The sequence below is a fragment of the Chelonoidis abingdonii genome, chromosome 20 (assembly GCF_003597395.2).
Source record: "Chelonoidis abingdonii isolate Lonesome George chromosome 20, CheloAbing_2.0, whole genome shotgun sequence".
Lineage (NCBI taxonomy): Eukaryota > Metazoa > Chordata > Testudines > Testudinidae > Chelonoidis > Chelonoidis abingdonii.
The window spans coordinates 12,261,209-12,281,333 of NC_133788.1; the positions used below are offsets into that span (position 1 = coordinate 12,261,209).

A 20,125-nucleotide genomic window follows, 5' to 3' on the forward strand; every position below is an offset into this window, starting at 1 on the left:
GCACATCCCTTATTAACTGTTGTTGTTTAGTATCTGTATAGCGTCATCATCTTAGCTTTGCCCTTAATCCATCTTTCTGAGATTCTGACCCCCCAGAGTAGGGCCAGGCAGCTGCGTTTGTTATTTATGTCAACCTGCCAGTGAAATGTTTACTCCTTCTCCCCTAAAACGTAGATTCTCTTCCTTAAATTTATCCTCACTTGACGTACAGAAAGAACAGGCTTGGCATTTTGCCATGCTCTGCTTTGTCATGAGTCCTGGCCAGTTGCTTGGGCTTGTTGGACGTTTTTTTTTCCTAAATGAAATTGAAGTTGCAGTGACAAATGTTTTAATAAGGGGAAAGACATTTAACACCAAGTGTTAAAGTATCTTCATGACTTCGAGGGGAATTACCTGCCACCTGCTCATGCACGAAAACTCAATACTAAGCCTCGCAAGCCAATTGACAGATCATTATTTGATGCTGTGCTGTAATCTTTGAAAGTGGATGGGAATAGCTAGCTTGGTTTGTCTGGGATTAGATGGAGACAGGCTGGTTTTATTGATCCTGAATGGCTGGTCTCCTTGATTTCCATCACTGGTGTAGCAGATGCTGCATCTGTCTCATTTTCCTGGTGAAACTGATGGTGATTTCTTAGTGTAAGCTGTTTGGGCCAGGAACCATCCTTTTGTTAAGAGTGTGCGCAGCGCCCTGGTGCAGTGGGGTCCTGGTTCACGGCTGGGACTCCTAGGTGACACTATTACTATTTCCTGTGATAGTGACCGTTGCTTTGAAAACTCTTTTATATTATTTTCCACATTCAAAGTGAAAGAACTATTTAAACTTTGCCTCATCCATGAGTGACCTACTGACCTGCAGCTTAGTGGCTATTGACAGCTTATCGGAAAGTTGACTTTCCAAACGCAAACCTTTTATCTGGTTTTGTGGCTGGGTTTGGTCTTTCTTTGACAGCTACTCCCTTTGCTGGGTTCAGTTTGGATTAGTTTGGTCCATCTTGTGATTGATTCAGGAGAGGTGCTGGTGTGTGGCTCTTGCTGGAGAGCTGGATAAGGGCTGGGACTCTCCTTCTATGACCTCAGTGCTGGGGTATGGCTCTGAGTCCCATCTGATCACTCTGGGTCTCTGCTCTCTTTTGGGCCCTGTCCTGGGTTTCAGTACCCACATACTACAAAACCTGGGCTGAGGCAAATGGTGGGGATCTGCTGTGTTCTATGAAATCAATTAACAGACCTTTGAAAAGACTTTCATTTCCAAACTGGTTTTCTATTGGTACAAGGTACTTAGTCCGAAACATTTGAGAACCCACAGCACACAAACGGACGAAATGTACAGCTGATGATGTAATCTTACCTGAAGAGAAACTGGGCGTGTGAGGTGAGAAATCGATCAGTCTCTTTCTCTGCATATCTTCTCTTGATTTGCAAAGTTATAGTAATAGATGTTGCAGGTGTAAAAGGTCGGTTGGATCTAGTCTGCTTCCCCAGTGCAGGAATTTCTCCTGTTGTCAAGGCTCTGTGACAGGCTGTTCTTAAAATCTATTTTGTATAAGGCATCCCCCCCCGCCCCCGCAGTCACAGTAATATCCAAATGCTTTGCAATCTAACGTTTTCATCCAGAGGCAGGGCAGTCCTGTTATCCCCATTGTACAGATGGGAGCTGAGACTCTGGGAGACTAAGTGACTTGGTCAAGATCACATAGGAAGTCGTGGCAGGGAATTGAAACTTGGTCCCTTACGTCCCAGGCTAGCACCCTAACCACTGGCCCATCCTTCCTATCCATGCTCTGATATGGCAGATTGGAAACGCTTCATTTCAGTTGCAAAAATTGAGATTTTTAAAATGAATTAAATATGAAGATGAATAATATCATTGGGCCTGTAGATCCTGTATTATTGCCTTTGCAGTTAAATCTCCACCAGGGAGGCAGGAGAGGGAGTTTGGGATTGTGAGGTGTGACCATAACTGGAGGTTGTTGAACAATTCCCGTCGTCTTGCTCAGATTAGCTTTCAGTGTTCCAATCCACCGCTTCCCTTGGGAACCTATTACACAGTTTTTAATAGCTCTCATGGTCTGGAAGTTTTTTCCCTCACTGTTATCCTAATATTTCCTTTTCTTGGTTTCATCCTATTGCTCCTAGTTGTACCCTTTGTTTTTTTGTCATGGCAACAATTAGGAAAAGCTGTGACGTTCTAAGATTAAAAAATGCCAAATTCTATGAGGTTTTTCAGGCCAGGTCTTCATAATCCACATTGGTTACTACTTCTCATGATCCTGTTGATTGCGGAGCGTCAGATCTTTCCTAGTTAAGGCTGGGATCCTCTAGCAGTCTAGTGCAGTCTTTGTTCAGTTACTTTACAAGGGTTAGAAGTTACAATTATGGGACAGGAATTATCAGGATTATCCACTTAATGCTTTTTGAAGAGAAGCATCACTTTTACTTTCCTTCTGTTTTCTGGTACCTCCCTGTTCTCCATGAATTATTTTTTAAAAATCTGTCTGGCATGTAAAGCATTCTATTAGAGCTAGGTGGTGTTGGTTTCTTATTGTTTTGATACTTCCCTTAAATCCCCCGAGATGCATGTTGTATAGGTTTAAAATTTCCAAGTAATCCCGAGTTCTGTTTATCAATATCTGTTTTTATAAGGCCTTCCTCACTTCCTAACTGCCTTTCATTATTTCTTTTTGTTAAAGTCAGATTTTGAAAAAAGAACTTCAGATTTTCAGCCAGTTTTTGAGTTCTTGTTCATATTATCCCCCATGCTGGTTCTTTTAGTGGGCCACCTTTCTACTCCAAGTTAGCTTATATTCCTTCTTTGGATGCTTTTATCTAATATTAACTTTCTGGGGTTTTTTTGGTTTTTTTTTGCTGTGCGTATCTGTTCCCTACAAGCCTTAGATCTCGGAGAAGTCCCTCATGAAGTCACATTAGCCGCATCCTCCTCCTCGTTTATTTCAAAGTAAATGTATTCTATTATACCTTTAATTATGGCGTCTCGGAAGAGTTCCTGGACTTCTTCCATACTGATGATGGGTTTTAGTACTTCCTCCAACTGGACCTTCCTTATTAGATTTCTTGATTACTCTCAATTTGCTTTCCTGACATCTAATACCCTTACACTGCTGCATTTTGTTGAATATAAGTAGCCTGTGGCAAGAGGCTTAAGCTTCTCTGTCATTTCCTGCAAGTTGGTTAGCTATCCAGGGTGGCTTCATGGGGCCTCTGCTTGGTCTTGGCCTCATACCGTTAGATCAAAAATGAAACAAAGGTCAAATGATATTATAGGCAAAGGGGAGCAGCAAAATGACTGTCATGGGACTGCCACGGTTTCACCTCCTCCCAAAACGATTTTCCCCCTCTGATGTTCAGCTCCTTCAGAGCAAATGTACGTTCTGATCTTAACAGATGTGTTCAGAAGCCTGCAAAAATTCAATACGACAATGTCAATGCACAAGTTTCTGAGCGGCAACATCAGAAACTACAGGGCACGTTCTAAGGTTTATTAAATGGAGAACGGGCTAGCTGGCAAAGGACTCTGTAACCAGACAGCAGACTCTAATAATGATAAATACAAACAGCAGCAAGCGCTGCCTTGTAGTGAGACGGGTGCTCTTTGTGACTCTGGGTTGCTTTCAAGTGGTTTCACAGGCTTGACTCTCTGTCTGCTTGTTTGCTTTGTTTAGTTAATCCCAAATCCTCTTTGACTTTGGCATTAATGCTGGGTGCATAACAGGCAGAGAGAGACTGGTGAATGTGGTTCTCTGACATACTTGGAAACTACCTCAGTCTCCTCAAGCTGTAGATGTTAGCAACCTGAGACAGCTCAGGGATGCAGAGATGTTCCTGTTTCCTATCCCCAGACACCAACATACAGACACTGTCCCCCAGACCTCCCCAACAAACCAACCTGGTTCAGCAAAGTGAGGGGTTTGTGTGTGCTCACAACAGAATAACTCATCTCTATAAATACCCAGATGGTTGTATTTGGATTGGCTGATCACCACATTTGCTCTTAACCCCGGCGCCTCTCCTGTTGGTAAATTGAATTTGCTACGCCAGTGGGTGTCACTTACTGGGATCTCAATGTGCTGAAAGAAAAATTAACGATTCCAGTCAGACTCGGGTGTTTTTCTCCAAAATCAGAGATGAGCGATTTGCCGCTGCCAGCGTGAACTGGTGTTAAGTTATTAAATCGCAGATGAGCTCATTGCTTGTGGAGCTTTAAAATATTGCACATGGAGGGGCTGGGGGCGAGGGACGATGCTGGTGTAGCAGTGAGATTTATGGAGCAGCTGAGAGATGCATCTGAGGTAAAGGCAGGGAAGAAGGCTTCCTGCAAAAGATTCTCTCTCTCCCAGGAGAGTGGGTGTCCTAGAATCACTGGTTTTATTTTCCTATTTCTAAAATTTAGCTTAAGGAGAATTGCCAGGTTTTTGAGATGCATAAAAAAAAGTGGCACAATAATAAGCCTGCTTCCATCCCAAAAGATCCCGGGGTACCGAAAGCTGTATGTCCAGGGCCACTCTACCCAGCCTTGAAAACCAGCTTCCCCTGAGGCCAGCCAGTGGCAGTCAGTCAGTCAGTCATTCTTTACCAGTGACACCCTATGATTGTAGGGCACCCTATGACTGTTTGCGAAGACCTTACACAATGTTTGCTCAGTCCTAACATTTCACACTGGCAAAGTGTGTCATGTCTCCCCTGTGGACCAGCCACTAGATAACAGCCTACTATTGCTGCCAGCTCTAAGGATTATTTTTTCTAACTTGAGTGGTAGAGGTTTTTGCTATGGATCTTCAGGTCTTGGATTCGAACTTGATTACTCTTGTAGTTGTTACTTATTCATGCAAACTCCCATTGTCCTCAGTGGGGAATTTCCCCTAAGGAAACACTGAGCTCGAGAATTTCTGCATGGTTTTTTTTTTTTTTTTAAAGTGAAATGAAGGGTAACTTATGCAATTAAAATTGCAAAGAGCGGGAGCTACGAAGCATAGATGGATAATACAGTAACTCCCCACTTAACATCCTCTTGCTTAACATTGTTTCAATCTTACATGCCTGGTCAATTACAGAGCCTGCTTCATTTAAAGTTGTGCAGTGCTTTGCTATAACATTGTTTGGCTGCCTGCTTTGTCCACAGCTGGCATCCCCCCATCAGTTCCCCTGCATTCCACCCCCACTGCCTCCCACCTGCCGGCAGACCCCACAGATCAGCACCTTCCCCCCCCACCTCCTGCCTGTGGCAATCAGCTGGCTTGCGGCATTCAGGAGGGAGGGTGGAGGAGCGAGGACGTGGCATGTGGAGTAAAGCGGGGCGGGAGGAGAAGAGGCAGGTTAAGAGTGGAGGCTTGGGGAAAGGGGGCGGTGGGCGGGCCAAGGGTTGAGGCCCTCGCCCCTGGTGCTTGCACAGTAAGGGAAGCTGCCACTGCTGCTGGTCAATGTGCTTCTCCCAGCCTACAGCATCTTCAGCCTCCTTGCCTGCCTCATTGTCTCCAGTGCCAGTGGGCTGTGCCTGTATGGGGTAAGGTGGGGGCACCTCCCAACTATAGTACTGAACTGTACTGTACGGCAAAAAAAAAAGCCCTAGAATGTAACCCCGCCCCCATTTACATTCATTCTTTTGGGGAAATCGGATTCGCTTAACATCGTTTCACTTAAAGTCACATTTTTCAGGAACATAACTACAGCGTTAAGTGAGGAGTCACTGTAGTAATGGGAGCCTTCCTTAATGCCCAAGCCATGCTGCAAGCTCAGGAAACAGATTGTATAGGATATACCCATTTTGATCCTAAGTGGGTTCCCGCTAAATGCAGGCAAAATCCAAGCAGACCTCACCCTCAGTCCCTGTTTTTCTGTCTTGGGCAAAGGCTTTTCCAGCCTCAAAATGGGGGCCCAAAATCTTGAAACCTATGTTGATTTTCTACTTGGGGAAAAACTCTGCCTTGCCAAGTGCAGGAACAGAAGGGAATTGCCTGCCTCTTCTCTAGTAGGGCAGCAGGGGAGACCTGGGCAGCAGGGAATCCCCTGCCACAATAGGCTGGGGGGTGGGGGAGGTTGTTCCTGCTGATGTAACTTACAGCCGCTCTAAGGCTTTGCTAAGTTACTCTGGGAGTTGGGTCACCGCAGCTCTTGCCAGCTCCATGTCTGTTATCGCAGAAGGGTGGTTGAGTCACTTCTCTCCTTCCTTGTGGGTCCTGTGCTAAGCTCAGCTCAGCTGGACCCGAAGATCTAGAGGTTTAAATTTTGGTATTTATCCTTGAACTTACCGAGGATCTTCGTGACGTGTTACCATAGTACATCCAGCGTTTCCTTCTCTTGATGGTCCCGCAACATCCCTCCACTTTGCCAGTCCATATAACCACATAACCTCTGTCCCTTTGATCACTTCTCATTCACAGCCAGTCATTTGGAGTGCAGGTGCAGAGTTCTCACCAGCCAGTGCTTCATGTTGACTAGTGCGTTGCTCCCTAGAGCTGTGCTGCTCTGCCCTGCTGCATGCAGAAACTGAAAGAAGCAGCAGCAGTTGCAGTTGGCAGAGGTAGGAAGGGAGCCGCGTATTGGTAGGAAGGTCTCTTTCCAGAGTGTGCTGAATAGAAACTAGAGCTGGCGCTGGAATGCTGTGTGTTCCCTGTTACTAGCAGGGGTGGGAATGAAGTCTTTGCTCTGGATAACTGAAGCGTCATAAATCTGAGAGACTCGGGAAGCGGTTATGCTGTATTCTCCTGGGAAAATAGTCCCACAGGCCGTAAGCGGAGGAGTGAAGTTTATGGCATCATGCATACGAGCAAATGAATAGTCACAGGATACAGGTTATCCAGCCCAAAGTGAATGGCATTGTCTGTTTTTCACTGGTTCTGTATTAAGGTTGCACTCTTCCAGAGACGGAAGGCTCAACTTTTGTTTTGCACAGTTTGTGTCAAAAGCACCAACAATGTGTCAACCAGCTGAAACCAAAATAGTCCACTTGCTGATTGTCTTGCTACAGCCTCAGACTCCAATACCCAGGAGAACGTCTGTAAGTGCAAAATCTGCAAGAGGTCTTTGGAGAAAGCATAATTTTTCCATGAAAAGATTAATTTCTCTCTTGTTCCTAAATAGAACTGGAACATGCAAAATGTTCTGTAGTCTGGTAAATAAACAGGTCGGTTGTAGAATGCCTTCCCCTCTCAAAAATCTAGCTCTAGACCCCAGGCAGTTCTGAGTTCTAGAACACATTTCAAAAGTGAATTATAGGCCCTTAGAATCTGCATGGTTTGAAGTGGCTCTGAATTCTAGAAACTACTCCACTCTCAATGATTCTAGCGTCTCTGTGATGTAGCACTGATCCATTTCCCTTTCTAAACCAGTGTTTCTCAACCTTTATGATACCAGGGACTGGCTTGCTGCCTTCCTAAACTGTGTCAGGGAGATCTCAGGAACTGGCGCTAGTCCATGGACCAGTCATTGAGAAACACTAATCTAGAATACACATGGTTACGTTCTAGGCTCTTAAATCAATCTGGTTCTGAACAGTTGTTGGAGAACTTCTCTTGTTCTTCAAAAAACAAAAACAAAAACCCAACAACCTCCAGAAACTATATAACGAAATAGCTCTCTCTAAGAATTATGAGTTGGGTCTTCCTTCTTGTCTAATTAAAAGCAAACACTGTAGTGTAGCCTCATTAAGTATTTGTAGTGCAGTATATAAGATCATCCATTATTTCTATATCTCTGAGCTCTGTGGGTATAATTTAAGAATAGTTTTTTTTTTAAAGTACCAGCATGACAGTGGACATATGACAGATCATTGGTGTGTGTAGTTATTTTTTAAAAAACAAGCTAAGTAGTTTATAAGCAACAGACACGCTAACTGGTTAACTTCAATTTTTTGGTACTGTAATGAAATTAAAAACAGCCCAACAGATTTTGATTTTAAGCTGTAGAATTCCGCACTCTCTGGGCTGAGGCTATTTGTGCCAAGTTTCAGCCTGGAGTCAATATTATATACTGCGTTGGAAGATTTGCAGTGAAAATCTGCTCTGCTGGCAACCTTAACTCCATCAGTGCCAGGATCACGCACCTAAATTCTGCAAACTGCAGAACCGTTGCATTGCTGCTCCCAGTCTGAGACTCCCAGTTCCACTCCACGCAGGATCCCTCCATAACTTCCTGAGTTCAGTGTATTAACAAAACGAATGAAAGAAGGGCAAATGCTTGCTTCCAGCCTGCAGGGTGTCACAGCCTCACTGCTTGCAAAGGACTTGCATCCCCACGACCCATTTATCATGAACTGAAGCATTTTCCAAGCTTAGTGGTTCACGCTGAATTGGAACCAGCGCTGAGTCATTATTCACTTTCACTTTCTTTATTAAAGCACTGGGGACGCTTTGATTTCAGTTATTAACAACTTCCATGTGTGGCTGCCTGCGGGGCGCTGCCAGCTGCTGCTCTTTGGATCATTTAAAATCACTGGTAGTGGTCGGAGACTGTGGTGTTTTGCCAGGGAGCATGGGGACTAGGAGGTCTGGACTCCTCCTGGGTTCTGGTTCTTCTACCTGACCAGGGCTGGCTCCAGGGTTTTTGCCGCCCCAAGCAGTGAAAAGAGAAAAGAAGAAGAGAGAGAAGGGGGAAAAAAAAGGCCGCGATTGGCATCTGCATCTCTGCTGCTGCAGACTTCAGCAGCTGGTCCTTCACTCTGAGAGGGAGTGAGGGACTTGCCGCCAAAGATCAGGACGTGCTGCCCCTCGCCGTTGGCCTCCCCAAGCAGCTGCTTGCTGGGCTGGTGCCTGGAGCTGGCTCTGTACCTGACTTAGACCTGGTCTGCCCTTGAATGTTGTATTGATTTTTACCTGTCTAGTTATACCAGCACAGCTTCGAGAGTGGACGCCGTTAGACCACTATAAAGATATCCTGTATGGTACATTTAGTCCTCCTCCCAGCTGGCAATAGCCAGGGGCTGTGAGCACCATTTAAAGTGTGTGTGTGCTGAGAAGTGGCTAGGGCTGTGGATTGAGTGTTCCCCCCGGCTCTACAGGCTGTTGCAATAGCTATCCCACTCTATATAGTAGGGATTATAGCACAGTGTCGCTGGCCCTGTAGCTGGGGTGGCATGATGCTGTGGGGATGGAAGGGGTTTTTCTGGCTCTGTTAGGAACCCTGCCATCCTGCACCATGGTGGCTGGGTTGACGGAAGCATTCTTCCCTCAACCTAGCTGTGTCTGCACTGGAGTTTAGGTTTCCACTGCTACTGCACTCAGGACTGGGAATTTTTCATACCATAGTGGAGCGCCGTGCTAAGGGGGTTGTATGGCTTTAACTATATGGAAAGTTAAAGCAGGTACAAATGTCTAGAGTAGACAAGGCCCATAATTTGACTTCGGGCAAGTCAGGTGCTTGGTCTAACCCAGGATATCCTTCAGCAGCCTACCTGCTCCCTGCAGTTCACCCCATCAGCCTTTGTGGGTTATGTCTCCACTGGAACTGACTTGGGCTCCTGGGGCTTGTGCTACTGGACTAAAAATAGCAGTGCAGATGTTCCTGCTCAGGCTGGAGTCCTGGCTCTGAGACCCACCCCCATTGCTGCGTCTCCAAGCTGAGCGGAGCCTGAGCCAGTTGACCTGGGCTCTGAGATTTGCTGCTGGTGCTGTTTTTTGTTGTCAGTGTAGACGTACCCTTTATGGACCAGGTGCTCTTCAGAATCTCAACTGAGTCCTAGTCCCACAGCCTCAGCTGGGAGGCAGCTGATTTAGTCACAGATAGGGCTGGCTTTATCTCCCCTTAAAGGGGCCAGTCACCCTGTGACAATACTATTGTGATTCAGTAGCACCTGACAACCACTTGGTACTGGTGTGAATGCACCGGCAGCAGGGCAGTTGAGAAACAGGCCCAATCTGCTATGCAATTCATCTTGTGTCTGTTGCTTAGGACAGATCTCACCGTTCATTGTGTTCAAAATGCCAAATAACCATTAGCTAATAATAGTCATAAAATCCCTTGTGAGATGTATGTGTGTTATCTCCAGTTTATGGATGGGGAAACCAGAGGCAGAGAGAGCTTGAAAGACCTACTAAAAATAGGTTTAAAAATGACACAACTTCTGCTTCCATGTGCAATATTTTTGAAAAACTAAATGCGATAGTGATCTGTGTTGTTTCATGCATTCCAGTGGCAGGCAAAGTATGTCTGCTCTAGTCATATCAGGACGATGCCTCTTGCTACCTTACTACTTACACCTAGTTTTACCAACTTTATGGAAGTTAACGTCTCTCTTTTATGCATGCGTCAAACGAGAAAAACAGAGTGACTTTCGTTCAGGGGCGTAATTCACTGCACAAAATCCATTGGTATAAGTGTTTTCATGAGACCCAGCCCAAACACGGCAGGACAGAGCTTGCTGTTGCTTCCTGGTGTTGCTGACTTGTATGTGTAAAGCTCCTACAGCTATTCCGTTGGCTGCTGGTTTAGCATCCGTTTGTATTTCTGTTGGGCCTTGAGTTTGGATGAAAGCTGAAGGGTTCCGGGTTCAAGCTTCCCATTTCTGAGATAAACCAGCTGATTGTTGCGTTCTGCAGACATCTGAGGTTGAAGGCTTTAAAATGTTCTGCAACAGAATCTCTCCTTGTTTGGGATGGAACTTCAGAGGTGAAGTCTATGGAGGACCAGCTGGGTGTGGAATTGGCTCCTGCAAACTGTTAAGCCTTTGATGTATTACGAACGATGAGGGAGATTTATAGCACAGGCTGACAGCAGGCATCTATCTTTGAGAATCTGCTTTGTTTGCTATCCTGGAAGGCTGCCCCCTTTTATGAGTTTATTTGCTAGGATCAAGGCTGACTTTCCATCCGAAAGTCTCCTTTCTTAGTGGTGGATCTAGAGTGGGATGGACTTCGATGGGCAAAAGATTTTTTTGGGGGCAGGGAGTACTGTCATTGTTCCCTTCAGTCTCCTGAATGATTCCATATTAAGCTGTATCTTTGAAAATGTTGGCATGCGCACAGAATGGCCAGCAAAGAAGAATTTCTGGTGCGTTGTCTACAAGGTCCTGAAGCATAATTATGTACTGGTCTTAGATAAGCTGCTTCTGCACCCCCTCCCCACCTTCGATCCAGTGGATATGTTTAGGAATTTCAGCTCCTTTTATTCAGGGCCATCTTTTGGCTGTCACCTAGCAAACGGGGCCCTGATTCCTCATTTGGGGCCCTCAATGCTTCCATGATGCAACAATTAATCAAAAAAGCCTTCATGCTGGATGCTGTCAGTCCATATGGATGGATTCTGTAGCTTAATTGGCATATCCTAATGCGGCTATGATTATAGCTCTACTCACAGCTAATCGAGAGACTCATGCAAGGGTATAGAATTGTGTCTTTGGCTCAGAAAGTCTCCGGTTCAGTTTTCTAGGCTGCCCATCTGATATGTGACTTAGCCGATGACTGCTGGCACCCAGAATGTCATTGTCATTATGCTTTCCTCGCCCTGGGAAGAGAAGCCTGTTAGGACAAGCCTGGAGAAGCTGCAATAGTTTTCCTGGAGTCTACTTATTATCTAGGCTGTAAATTGGCTTTTTATTTTATTTATTTAGACTTGACTTTGCTGTCGTCCCATTTAAAAAAAGAAAAGACCCTCTTTTCTCCAAGAGCATCAGGTCATCTGTGCAAAGACTCTCTCTCCCAGTAAAAGCTCAGTTCTTCTAACTCTGAAACAGTAGCCAGGTTGCATTTTGTCACTAGCTGAATTTTAGTGGGAGTTTAATTGATTCCTGTGGATTGTACGTAGAGGGTGATTGCAAAGCACTTGGGGATCCTTTTAGGGTGACTAGATGACCTGATTTTATAGAGACTGTCCTGATATTTGGGGCTTTTTCTTATATAAGCTCCTATTACGCCCCACCTCCTGTCCCCATTTTTCACACTGGCTGTCTGGTCACCCTAGATCCTTTGTGCACGGAAGGACCTATCTAAGGAGCTACACTTGCCTTTCAGGATCGGAGTACGTTTTTATCTAGTCTGCTAACACATCTCTGGAGGTGCCCAACACCTGACCACATCCCAGGAAGTGTCCTACCCCAGTGTGCTCAAAATGTGACCCCCGCGATAGGGTGACCAGATAGCAAGTGTGAAAAATCCGGACGGGGGAGGTAATAGGGTCCTCTATAAGTCAAAGCCCTGAATAGCGGGATATCTGGTCACCCTGCCCAGGGACCATGCGTCCCACGGAGTAAGAGATGTTGAGAAGCAGGCAGTAAGGACGCCGGGGAGGTGGGTGGGGGAGATTCTCTTCCCTGCTATAAAATGATTGTCTGCATAAAAAGTTAGCACCACCTACTGTGCAGCGTGAGGATAAGGGAAATGACTCCTGACTGCAGCTTGTGCCCTGAAGCATGCAGCTGATTAGTCTGGTCATTATCCAAGCCATCACAGCTGGGGCAGTCAGAATGTCTGGCCCTTTTTAAAATATCCATGCTGTGCTGCATTGGGTTGTGGGTTTTGTTTTGGTCCTTCCTAGTTTTTTTCTCTCTCTCTAGAGACATCCCCTTTGTGTTCCCATCTTGCCCTATTTCCAGGGTCCGCTTTCGGGAACATTCACAGGGCTCCATTCCTTCCTGGCCAAGTGTGAAAGCCCCCGTCAGCTCCGTGAGGGCAAGTGGAGGCAGCCTCTCAGGATCTGAAATGTGCAGCATGTGACTCATCTGAATGCAGGGTTGCGTACGTGCTGCTTGGCATCTGGGCTCAGCCAGCAAATGGGTCTTCCAGAGGGAGAGCTCGCCATCCTCGCTTACAAAACCCACATGAGAAGTCATGAGTTGCAGGATGTCACCATTATTCATTGACACAGACCAGGGGTGGTGTTAGCAGGAAGCTTTTGGGGAAGCGTAGCAACCTCCCATACTAAATCCAGTGTTAACTCGTAAAGCACCAATTCCATGCTGTCCGGTGAAGGCAGGTGCATCTGGTGAATTTCCCTCTCTGGCCAGGCCCAGGGGTCTGTCGACAGAAGCACTTTACAGAACAGGAGACAAGCATGACCACCGCTGTGTTGGTGCGGGTTGCACTTTGAAGATGGTGCCTAGAATGCTAGGTGTCGAGAAGGGTGGAATATCATCCCAGCTGTGAAAGGGTGTGCGTGCGTGTGTTCACGAGAGGGCTACAGGCCAAGTGGTGACACAACCCCTCACTGGCCTGGATTGAAAACCAGACCTGTCACACCCTAGTTTATAGGCATGGTACCACGGCAGAGAGAGATTTTAGTGACTTGCCCATGGTCAGACAGAGTCTGTGACAGAGCTGGGAATTGAACTGAATCTGCAGGATCTCTGCCCGGTATCCTAACCACAAGGGCATCCTGGTTATATTAAAAGCTGAGCAAAGGGCTTTATCTTACAGAAGTAGCTGCTTTGTTTGTGGAACGTGCTGTAATCTGCCAATAAGCTTGAGTAGCACTGCAATATCCCCGGGGAGCTGCTCTCAAGGGACAAAGGACAGCTAATAGATGAGAGAAGATATCTGAAGTAAATTGAATATGCTGTATTTAATCCCCCCTCTCCAGCCCTTTATGAAAAGCTAAAGAGTGGAATGGTCTTTATACACTCGTGTGTTTAATAGCGTTGTGGAGTTTGTGCCAAAATTCTTTACATTGCTGTATCTTGTGACATCCTGGGCCAGATTCTGCCTCCCAGCCGTCTTATGCTGGCATAGTTCTGTTGATTTCAGTGGAGTCACCTGTGGCTTGCGCCGGGGGAGTGAGGCAAATCAGGCCTGCCAAGTATAGTTTACTCAGTGAATGTATTGCTTATGAAGCGTGCCAGTTGACAGCCCCGGAGCCCGTCGTCTGCTCTCCGTAGTGCAGGTAAAGCATTGGAGTGCCAGTGTCCCCACGCCAGCCTGCCAAAGTACTTAGAGATGGGCACGTCTGAGCTCCTTGGCTACTGCCCTGAGCCTGCCAACACCGGTGAATTGTGAGAGACGGGCTGTTGCCATCGACCTCCTAGTGTAACTAACCTTGCTCTTGTTTTCTGCAGGACTTAGGGATGGAATCGACCTCTCTGGATGATGTCCTGTATAGATATGCGAGCTTCCGAAACCTGGTGGATCCAATCACCCATGACCTGATCATCAGTCTTGCTAGATACATCCATTGCCCCAAACCGGTAGGTAACTCGCTCTAACTACGTGGCCAAGGCAGTTCCAGTCACTTGTTCATTTGGGAAATGTTGTTTTGTTATAAATGAGAAGCTTTTTGTTTGTTTGTTTTTGTTTTTTTATAATCAATGCTGCACAAAATACCTTTTGGGTTAACACAGAGATTGTGATCTTCCGAGTAGAGATGTCCTGTTGTGGGGAGAGTGGACTGATGCACAGAACTCTCTGTGAATTGCCAACAACCTGAATGACATGCGTTTACTGCTTAGTTAATTCTATTGTTTTGTTTTTTCATATACCCTGTTTTTGCTCTTTCCTCCTGTCTCATTTGCTTGGGCAAAGCACGAAGGCACCTACTGTCTGGAACAATACAGGGGTATGGACAGGATGACTTCCAAGGCCTTTTCTATCTCTGATTTCTGCAGTGCCTGTCTTTCATCTTGTCTCTCTAAATAAAGCGAGTACTCAGCTGACACATTTCTCACCCCTGTAAGGAAGGCGGTAGCTGAAACAGAGCCCTGTCTTTGCAAGCGTTTGAGCATGCTGTGAGCAAAGCTGGCAGCATGGGGGCCTGGAGGGCATGGCAGTCAGAAGGAATAGCCTGAGCCGAATAGTTATCGGCTGGGGTGAAGGGACTGAACTGTGATGTCAGAACCAGGATTTGCTTTCCATTCCATCATACTGGTTGTTTTATCATGGCGTGGGGGAGAACTGGCCCTGTGCTGCTCTCTTTAAAGTCAGAAATGGAAACGGAGTTGTTCAAAGGAGTGTATCAATATTAGATCGGTTCGTACATCAGCTACCGTTATGGCAGAAACGTTCCTAACCCACCCAGCTTCAGCTTTTGATGGAGACCATGCCAGATTCTCCACTGGTGTAAATTGGAGTAACTCCACTGAAGTCAATGGGAGCTATGCCGATTTACTCCAGAGGAGGATCTGGTCCTGTTGAATCATGGAAAAGGCATTTGAACGATGGTTCTAAATTAGGGATGGACAGAAATGGACGTGATTCTGGTTTTGGACCTCATCAGTCAGGGTATGTTTTGCAGGAGTGGCTGGGATGCAGGCCCCATTTCATCTGCCCCTGCAGAACTTGGGAGCATGTGGTTTCAGATGAATGGTCCGCAGGGTTTGGATTCCCCTCTATTTTTCCTGTTGGCGGCTAGAGCATTCATCACAAACCTCAGTAAAGACCCGAGTTCTCTTCAGCTTAGAACGTTGGGGCCAGGTATTCCAAAGAGCTCAGCTCCTGGTCAGGGATGAGAGTTTCAGAAGTGCTTTGCACTGGTAAATCTCATCCGCTTGGGCTATTTGCTTTCCCTAGGATTTATTTTTTAAATTAACTACTTAATTCCCCCCCCCCCAACCCCCATTTCAGTGTTTGATTCAGTGAACTGTGTGGACCTGGGATGGTACAAATACCAGATTTCTCAGAACATCTCGGATGCTGAGGAAGGGGGATTGAAAGAGAGGAAGGATGGCCTAGAGGTCAGGGTATTAGCTTGGGAGACCCGAGTTTAGTTCCCTGCTGTGCAACAGGCCTCGGAGTGCTTCGGTGTGGGCGTTTTCACTACCGTGATGGGCGGGGTTCTCCCATTGGCGCAGATAAGCCGTCTTCCTCAGAGACCGTAGCTAGGTTGACAGAAGAATTTTTCTGTCAACCCAGTGCTATCTCCCCTGGGGGTTATGTCTGGATATTTCAGGGGGATGGATTTTCCCCTCCCCTCTCCCCTAGAGATGTGGCTATGCTAATGTACATTTTCGGTGTAGACTGTCCCTTAGCTCCTCCGTAGCTCAATTCTGTAAATTCGAGATAATAGCTCTTCTCTCCTCTCGAGGTTAGTGAGTGTGATGCCACCTGATGTACTGGGGTCCCACTGAGCCTGCCCGTTCCACCGTCCAGGGCTTTCTCACCCTGTCCTGCTGTGCCAGGCCCTCAAGCCTCCTCTAGCATGCACAAATATGACCACACCCAGCTGCAAACAGACACAGAGACCAAAATCAGCTCTGTGTGGGAGGATGCAGCTCGGGTACTGCCCAGTACTCAAGTGCACACCTCCGTTGGTGTGTAAACCCCAAGTTGTATTGTCTTGCACGATATAGAGATCTATACAGCGTAAGCTCATAAAAATCGCCTTCTCCCTCAGCGTGGAGGGAGATATGCACAGCTTGTTGCCCTCCCCAGTTATGAATTGCACTAACTGGTTTATAGGAAATTGAAACGAACAAGTTTATTAGCCACAAAGGACAGATTTTAAGTGATTATAAGGGATAGAAAGCAGATCAAAGCAGATTACTGAGCAAAATAAACAAACATGCAAACTAAGCTGAATTCAGTAGAGAAGCTAGTTACAAATAGTAATTTTTCACCCTAAATATTGTTTTAGGCAGGTTGCAGAGTTCCCTGAAGACAAACTGCTTTTGTTTGCACTTAAAGTTCCATGTATTTCTCTTCACAGGCCAGATCCCTGTCACAGCCTGAGCCTCAGTCCTTTTCCCCAGATCAGTTTTACATGTTTACACCAGTCATCCTGGGCAGGGAGTCCGAGAAGAACCAGCGACCCTGATTAACTCACTCTCCAACCTTATATAGGATTTGTATATGGTGGGAATCTTTGTTTCCCTGTTTGATCCCCACACCCCTTCAGTGGAAAAGTACCAGCAGACTAAGCTGGTAAATTCACACCTATAGTGGGGTAAGAGTCTTCCCTTGAGTTGACTGATGCTAGAGTGGCTTGCATAGAGCCGACCCAGGATCCTATTTGGGTGAGTTTTCTTAGGCATGTCAATGTATTTAGTGTCAAGGCTGCAGTGGGGCCTAAGCCTTGTAGTCCTGATCTGCATTAAAATCTAAAGGGCGTGAGTTTTGGTGATGTCTCTTGTAGGAGCCGGATTCAAACCTTCTCCATATTCTGGCACTCTTTGGACGCAGGGGTTGGGGTTGGTCCTGTCTCCAATTAAGAATGTATAATACAACTCTCCTTAAAGCCTCTCTCCTTATGGGCCTGATCCTGATTTCAGTGAGATTAGTGCAAATGTGGAGTAACTCTAGTGGAGTCATTCCAGCTTTCCTCCAGTGTCACTGAGATTGGAGTCGGGCTTGAAATGTAGTTATCCTGTTGCACTGCATAAGCACAAACTAAGCGCTGTCCAGAGTTGTGCTGGGCCATGCACGGAGACATCATCCATCAGTATCTGTTACCCAGTACCAGCAATTACTGTGTACCATGGGCTGTGTGCCGTTTGCAATGTGAGAGGGAGCTTTATAGTGAAAGAAGCTCTCAGAAAATCAATTTTAAACATGAATTCATTCACCATTATTTGTAGTTTTTTAGTGACATTTCAGGGAGATATTTGCTAATGATCAAAGACATTTAAATGAGTATTTCTTTCCTCAAAACCACAGCCCTGGGGCGAGGGGAGGTTAATACTTCTCTTTCAATTCTTTCCCCCCAGAGCTGAGGAAAGGTGCCAGGCTGACAGCTCTGAAAAGTACTCCGTTTAGTCTCAGAATGGGCACAATGCAGGTAGGGGCAGTGCATGCTTCCTTCTCTGGCATCGTCAACCCTGACTTAGGGGGGACAGCTCTTCCTGGGTAGAGGGGAGATCAGTCTTCGTGGCTCATCTCTCTCTGGGCCTTTCTGAGTGGCTGTTTAGTCCTGATCAGAGTGCTGCTTTTGTGACGTGGATATGTGCCCTCTGGGTGATGGACTGGGAGACACTCATTTTACATAGGCGTTGCAGGATAACAACTTTGGGTCACTGATGGCCTGCCGTAGGTCAGAGGTGTAATGCTCCCTAATAATGTTTTGCACTTGTGTCTAGCACCTCCCTCATGGCACGTCAGATGCAAATGAATGAGGTCTCTGCACTCTGCTGAGGTCAGGGTTGGTATTCCCATTTCGCAGATGGGGACATCAAGGGACAGGGAGGTTAAGTTCCTTTCCCAGAGTCCTATGGGGAGTCAATGAACTATAACCAAGATGCCCTTACTGCTACTTCTGTGTCTTTATCACAGGAGCACCCTGCCATAACCTATTACCAACCACATAATTCATCCAGCCCTGGGCCTGTGTGTCGTGACATGAGCTTAGATTACAGTTGTCGTTCTGAGTTCCTGACGTCACATTAATTTTGATGGTAGCAAATGTTGATGTTACAAATATGGGGCGGGGGTGAGACAGTGCAGTCTGGTGCTTTTTGTATAGGACTGTGGTTCTGGACTTGTCTGTGCCACTGGCTCAGTGTGTGACTGAGCAGAGCAGCCAGCCTCTGTGCCGTATTTTTTCTATTAATAATCTGAGGAAAGTGATATTTACCCACCTTTATAACATATGTTGTGATCGTCAGATGCTACGGACTATATAAGCACAAAGTATTCTTCTTCACTGCAGGATCCCAGCTAAGCTGTGAGCCAGAGACTTCTTACATCCAAATATCTGAAATAGTAGCATAGGGGATTAGAACGATTTGACTGTCAAAGTCAGTGACATTCTGTATTAATGTTCCTTTGTTGCCACGCTTGCTTGTGAAAATCCCTCTGTATGGGAGCTATACATCTGCATCGTATTAACATATTTTGCAATATCAAAGTGGCAGGAAGCTCACACTCACTAATAACGACTCCCAGTATCTTTCATTACTTAATGTGTTTGTCCCACATCCATGTTTTCATTGTAATAAGATATGTTCTTTTGAAAAGCTCTTCTGTGTAAACTGTGGGAAAATAGAAAAAGGCTGAACCCGGGGTCTTGGAAGCAGGAAAAAAAATAGCACTAAGCCTATTTTTTTTTTTTTTTGTTAGGCTAAATTGTATAATGGTAATATCTGTGTAATTTTCAGTGACACCATTACTGGCAATCCTCACTCAGCACCTCCAAACTGGGGGAAGCCAGCAAGACTTAGCAAAAAATACCAAGTATGGCTGGAGGATCAGCGTGACCTTAAGCTGTAATAAATTAAACTCTTCAAACTGAGAGCTGTTTCCTTGACACTGAGCTCGGTGTGCTGCCACTGAGAGTCTAACGGGCCCGATCCTCGTTAAACTGAAGTCAGTTGCATAAGGGTTGGGCTGCTATCCAGTAATCTACTCTGTATACAAGACCAAGGTGCAGAATGAGAGGGAGATGAGGTCTAGTGGTCTGAGCACAGGCTGAGGAAGCAGGAGTCTCTGAGTTCTAATCCCAGTTGTGACATTATAGACTCCCCCCTGTAGCCTCTGGCCAGTCACTTCATCTGTGCAAGTAGATGATTGTACCTCCCTCATAGAGGTGCTGTCAGAAATAATTAGTGGCTTGTAAAGCTCTTTGGAAAATGACTATCCCCAAATTGCTACAGCATTATGATTCCTGAGGTCCTGTATTAGGCCACTTCATTCCATCCTGGATTTCATAGATTACAAGCTCTGAAGATGGGTTTAGCGGATACTGGAATGCACATCTGCTGTTCCATACTAGAGGTGGAGAGTGCCTGGAGTGTAGCAGGGGGAATGCTCTGAAATCTGGGCAGAAGCATCAAAATGTCTAAGTGGCTGCCCACTGCATGTCAACGTGGTGACAGAGAAATATGCCAGCAAAGCACATTCTGTGGTGGGGTTACCGACTCCAAGCCTGGAAGCTATTCTATCTATGTGGCCCATGCCTTGTGCTTCATTGCAAAGTCAGGGATCTCATTCATCTGTTAGGTATAGACATAGCAGGCTAGAGCCAACCCCCCCCCCCCCCCCAGGTTCCTTCATGCCACTTTGCCCTGTATTATTCTCAGATTTCATACCTGGTAAATGATGGATTTGCACTAGATAGATTATCTGTGCAAGCTGGTTTCTCTCTCAGGTTTTTCTAGGGCACCTTTCACCTCCCCTGTCCTAAGTGTGGGGAATGTAGGGAGTGCTGCTCCTTCTGTTGGCACTGACCCGTTGCTCCGGCCTGCCAGACGTAACACCAAACTCTTGATTACTGATCGAAGTCATTGTCGGTCAAGGGTGCTGGAACAGTTTGCATAGTTGGG

The 20,125-nt window shown here is 46.1% G+C and overlaps 1 protein-coding gene across 2 annotated transcripts in view; it reads left to right on the forward strand.

The window, feature by feature from the left end:
- The window catches only part of LRRC75A (leucine rich repeat containing 75A), a 181,524-nt gene that overhangs the window by 36,544 nt on the left and 124,855 nt on the right, over positions 1-20,125 (forward strand). The window contains exons 1-2 of one of the 2 annotated variants that reach the window (XM_075059533.1): positions 8,384-8,451; positions 13,997-14,125. In XM_075059533.1, the coding sequence (XP_074915634.1) occupies positions 8,392-8,451; positions 13,997-14,125 (189 nt within the window). In that variant the 5' untranslated portion in view covers positions 8,384-8,391. Of the gene's footprint in view, positions 1-8,383; positions 8,452-13,996; positions 14,126-20,125 lie in introns of those variants that run through there. The other variant, XM_032774453.2, reaches the window with a different exon arrangement.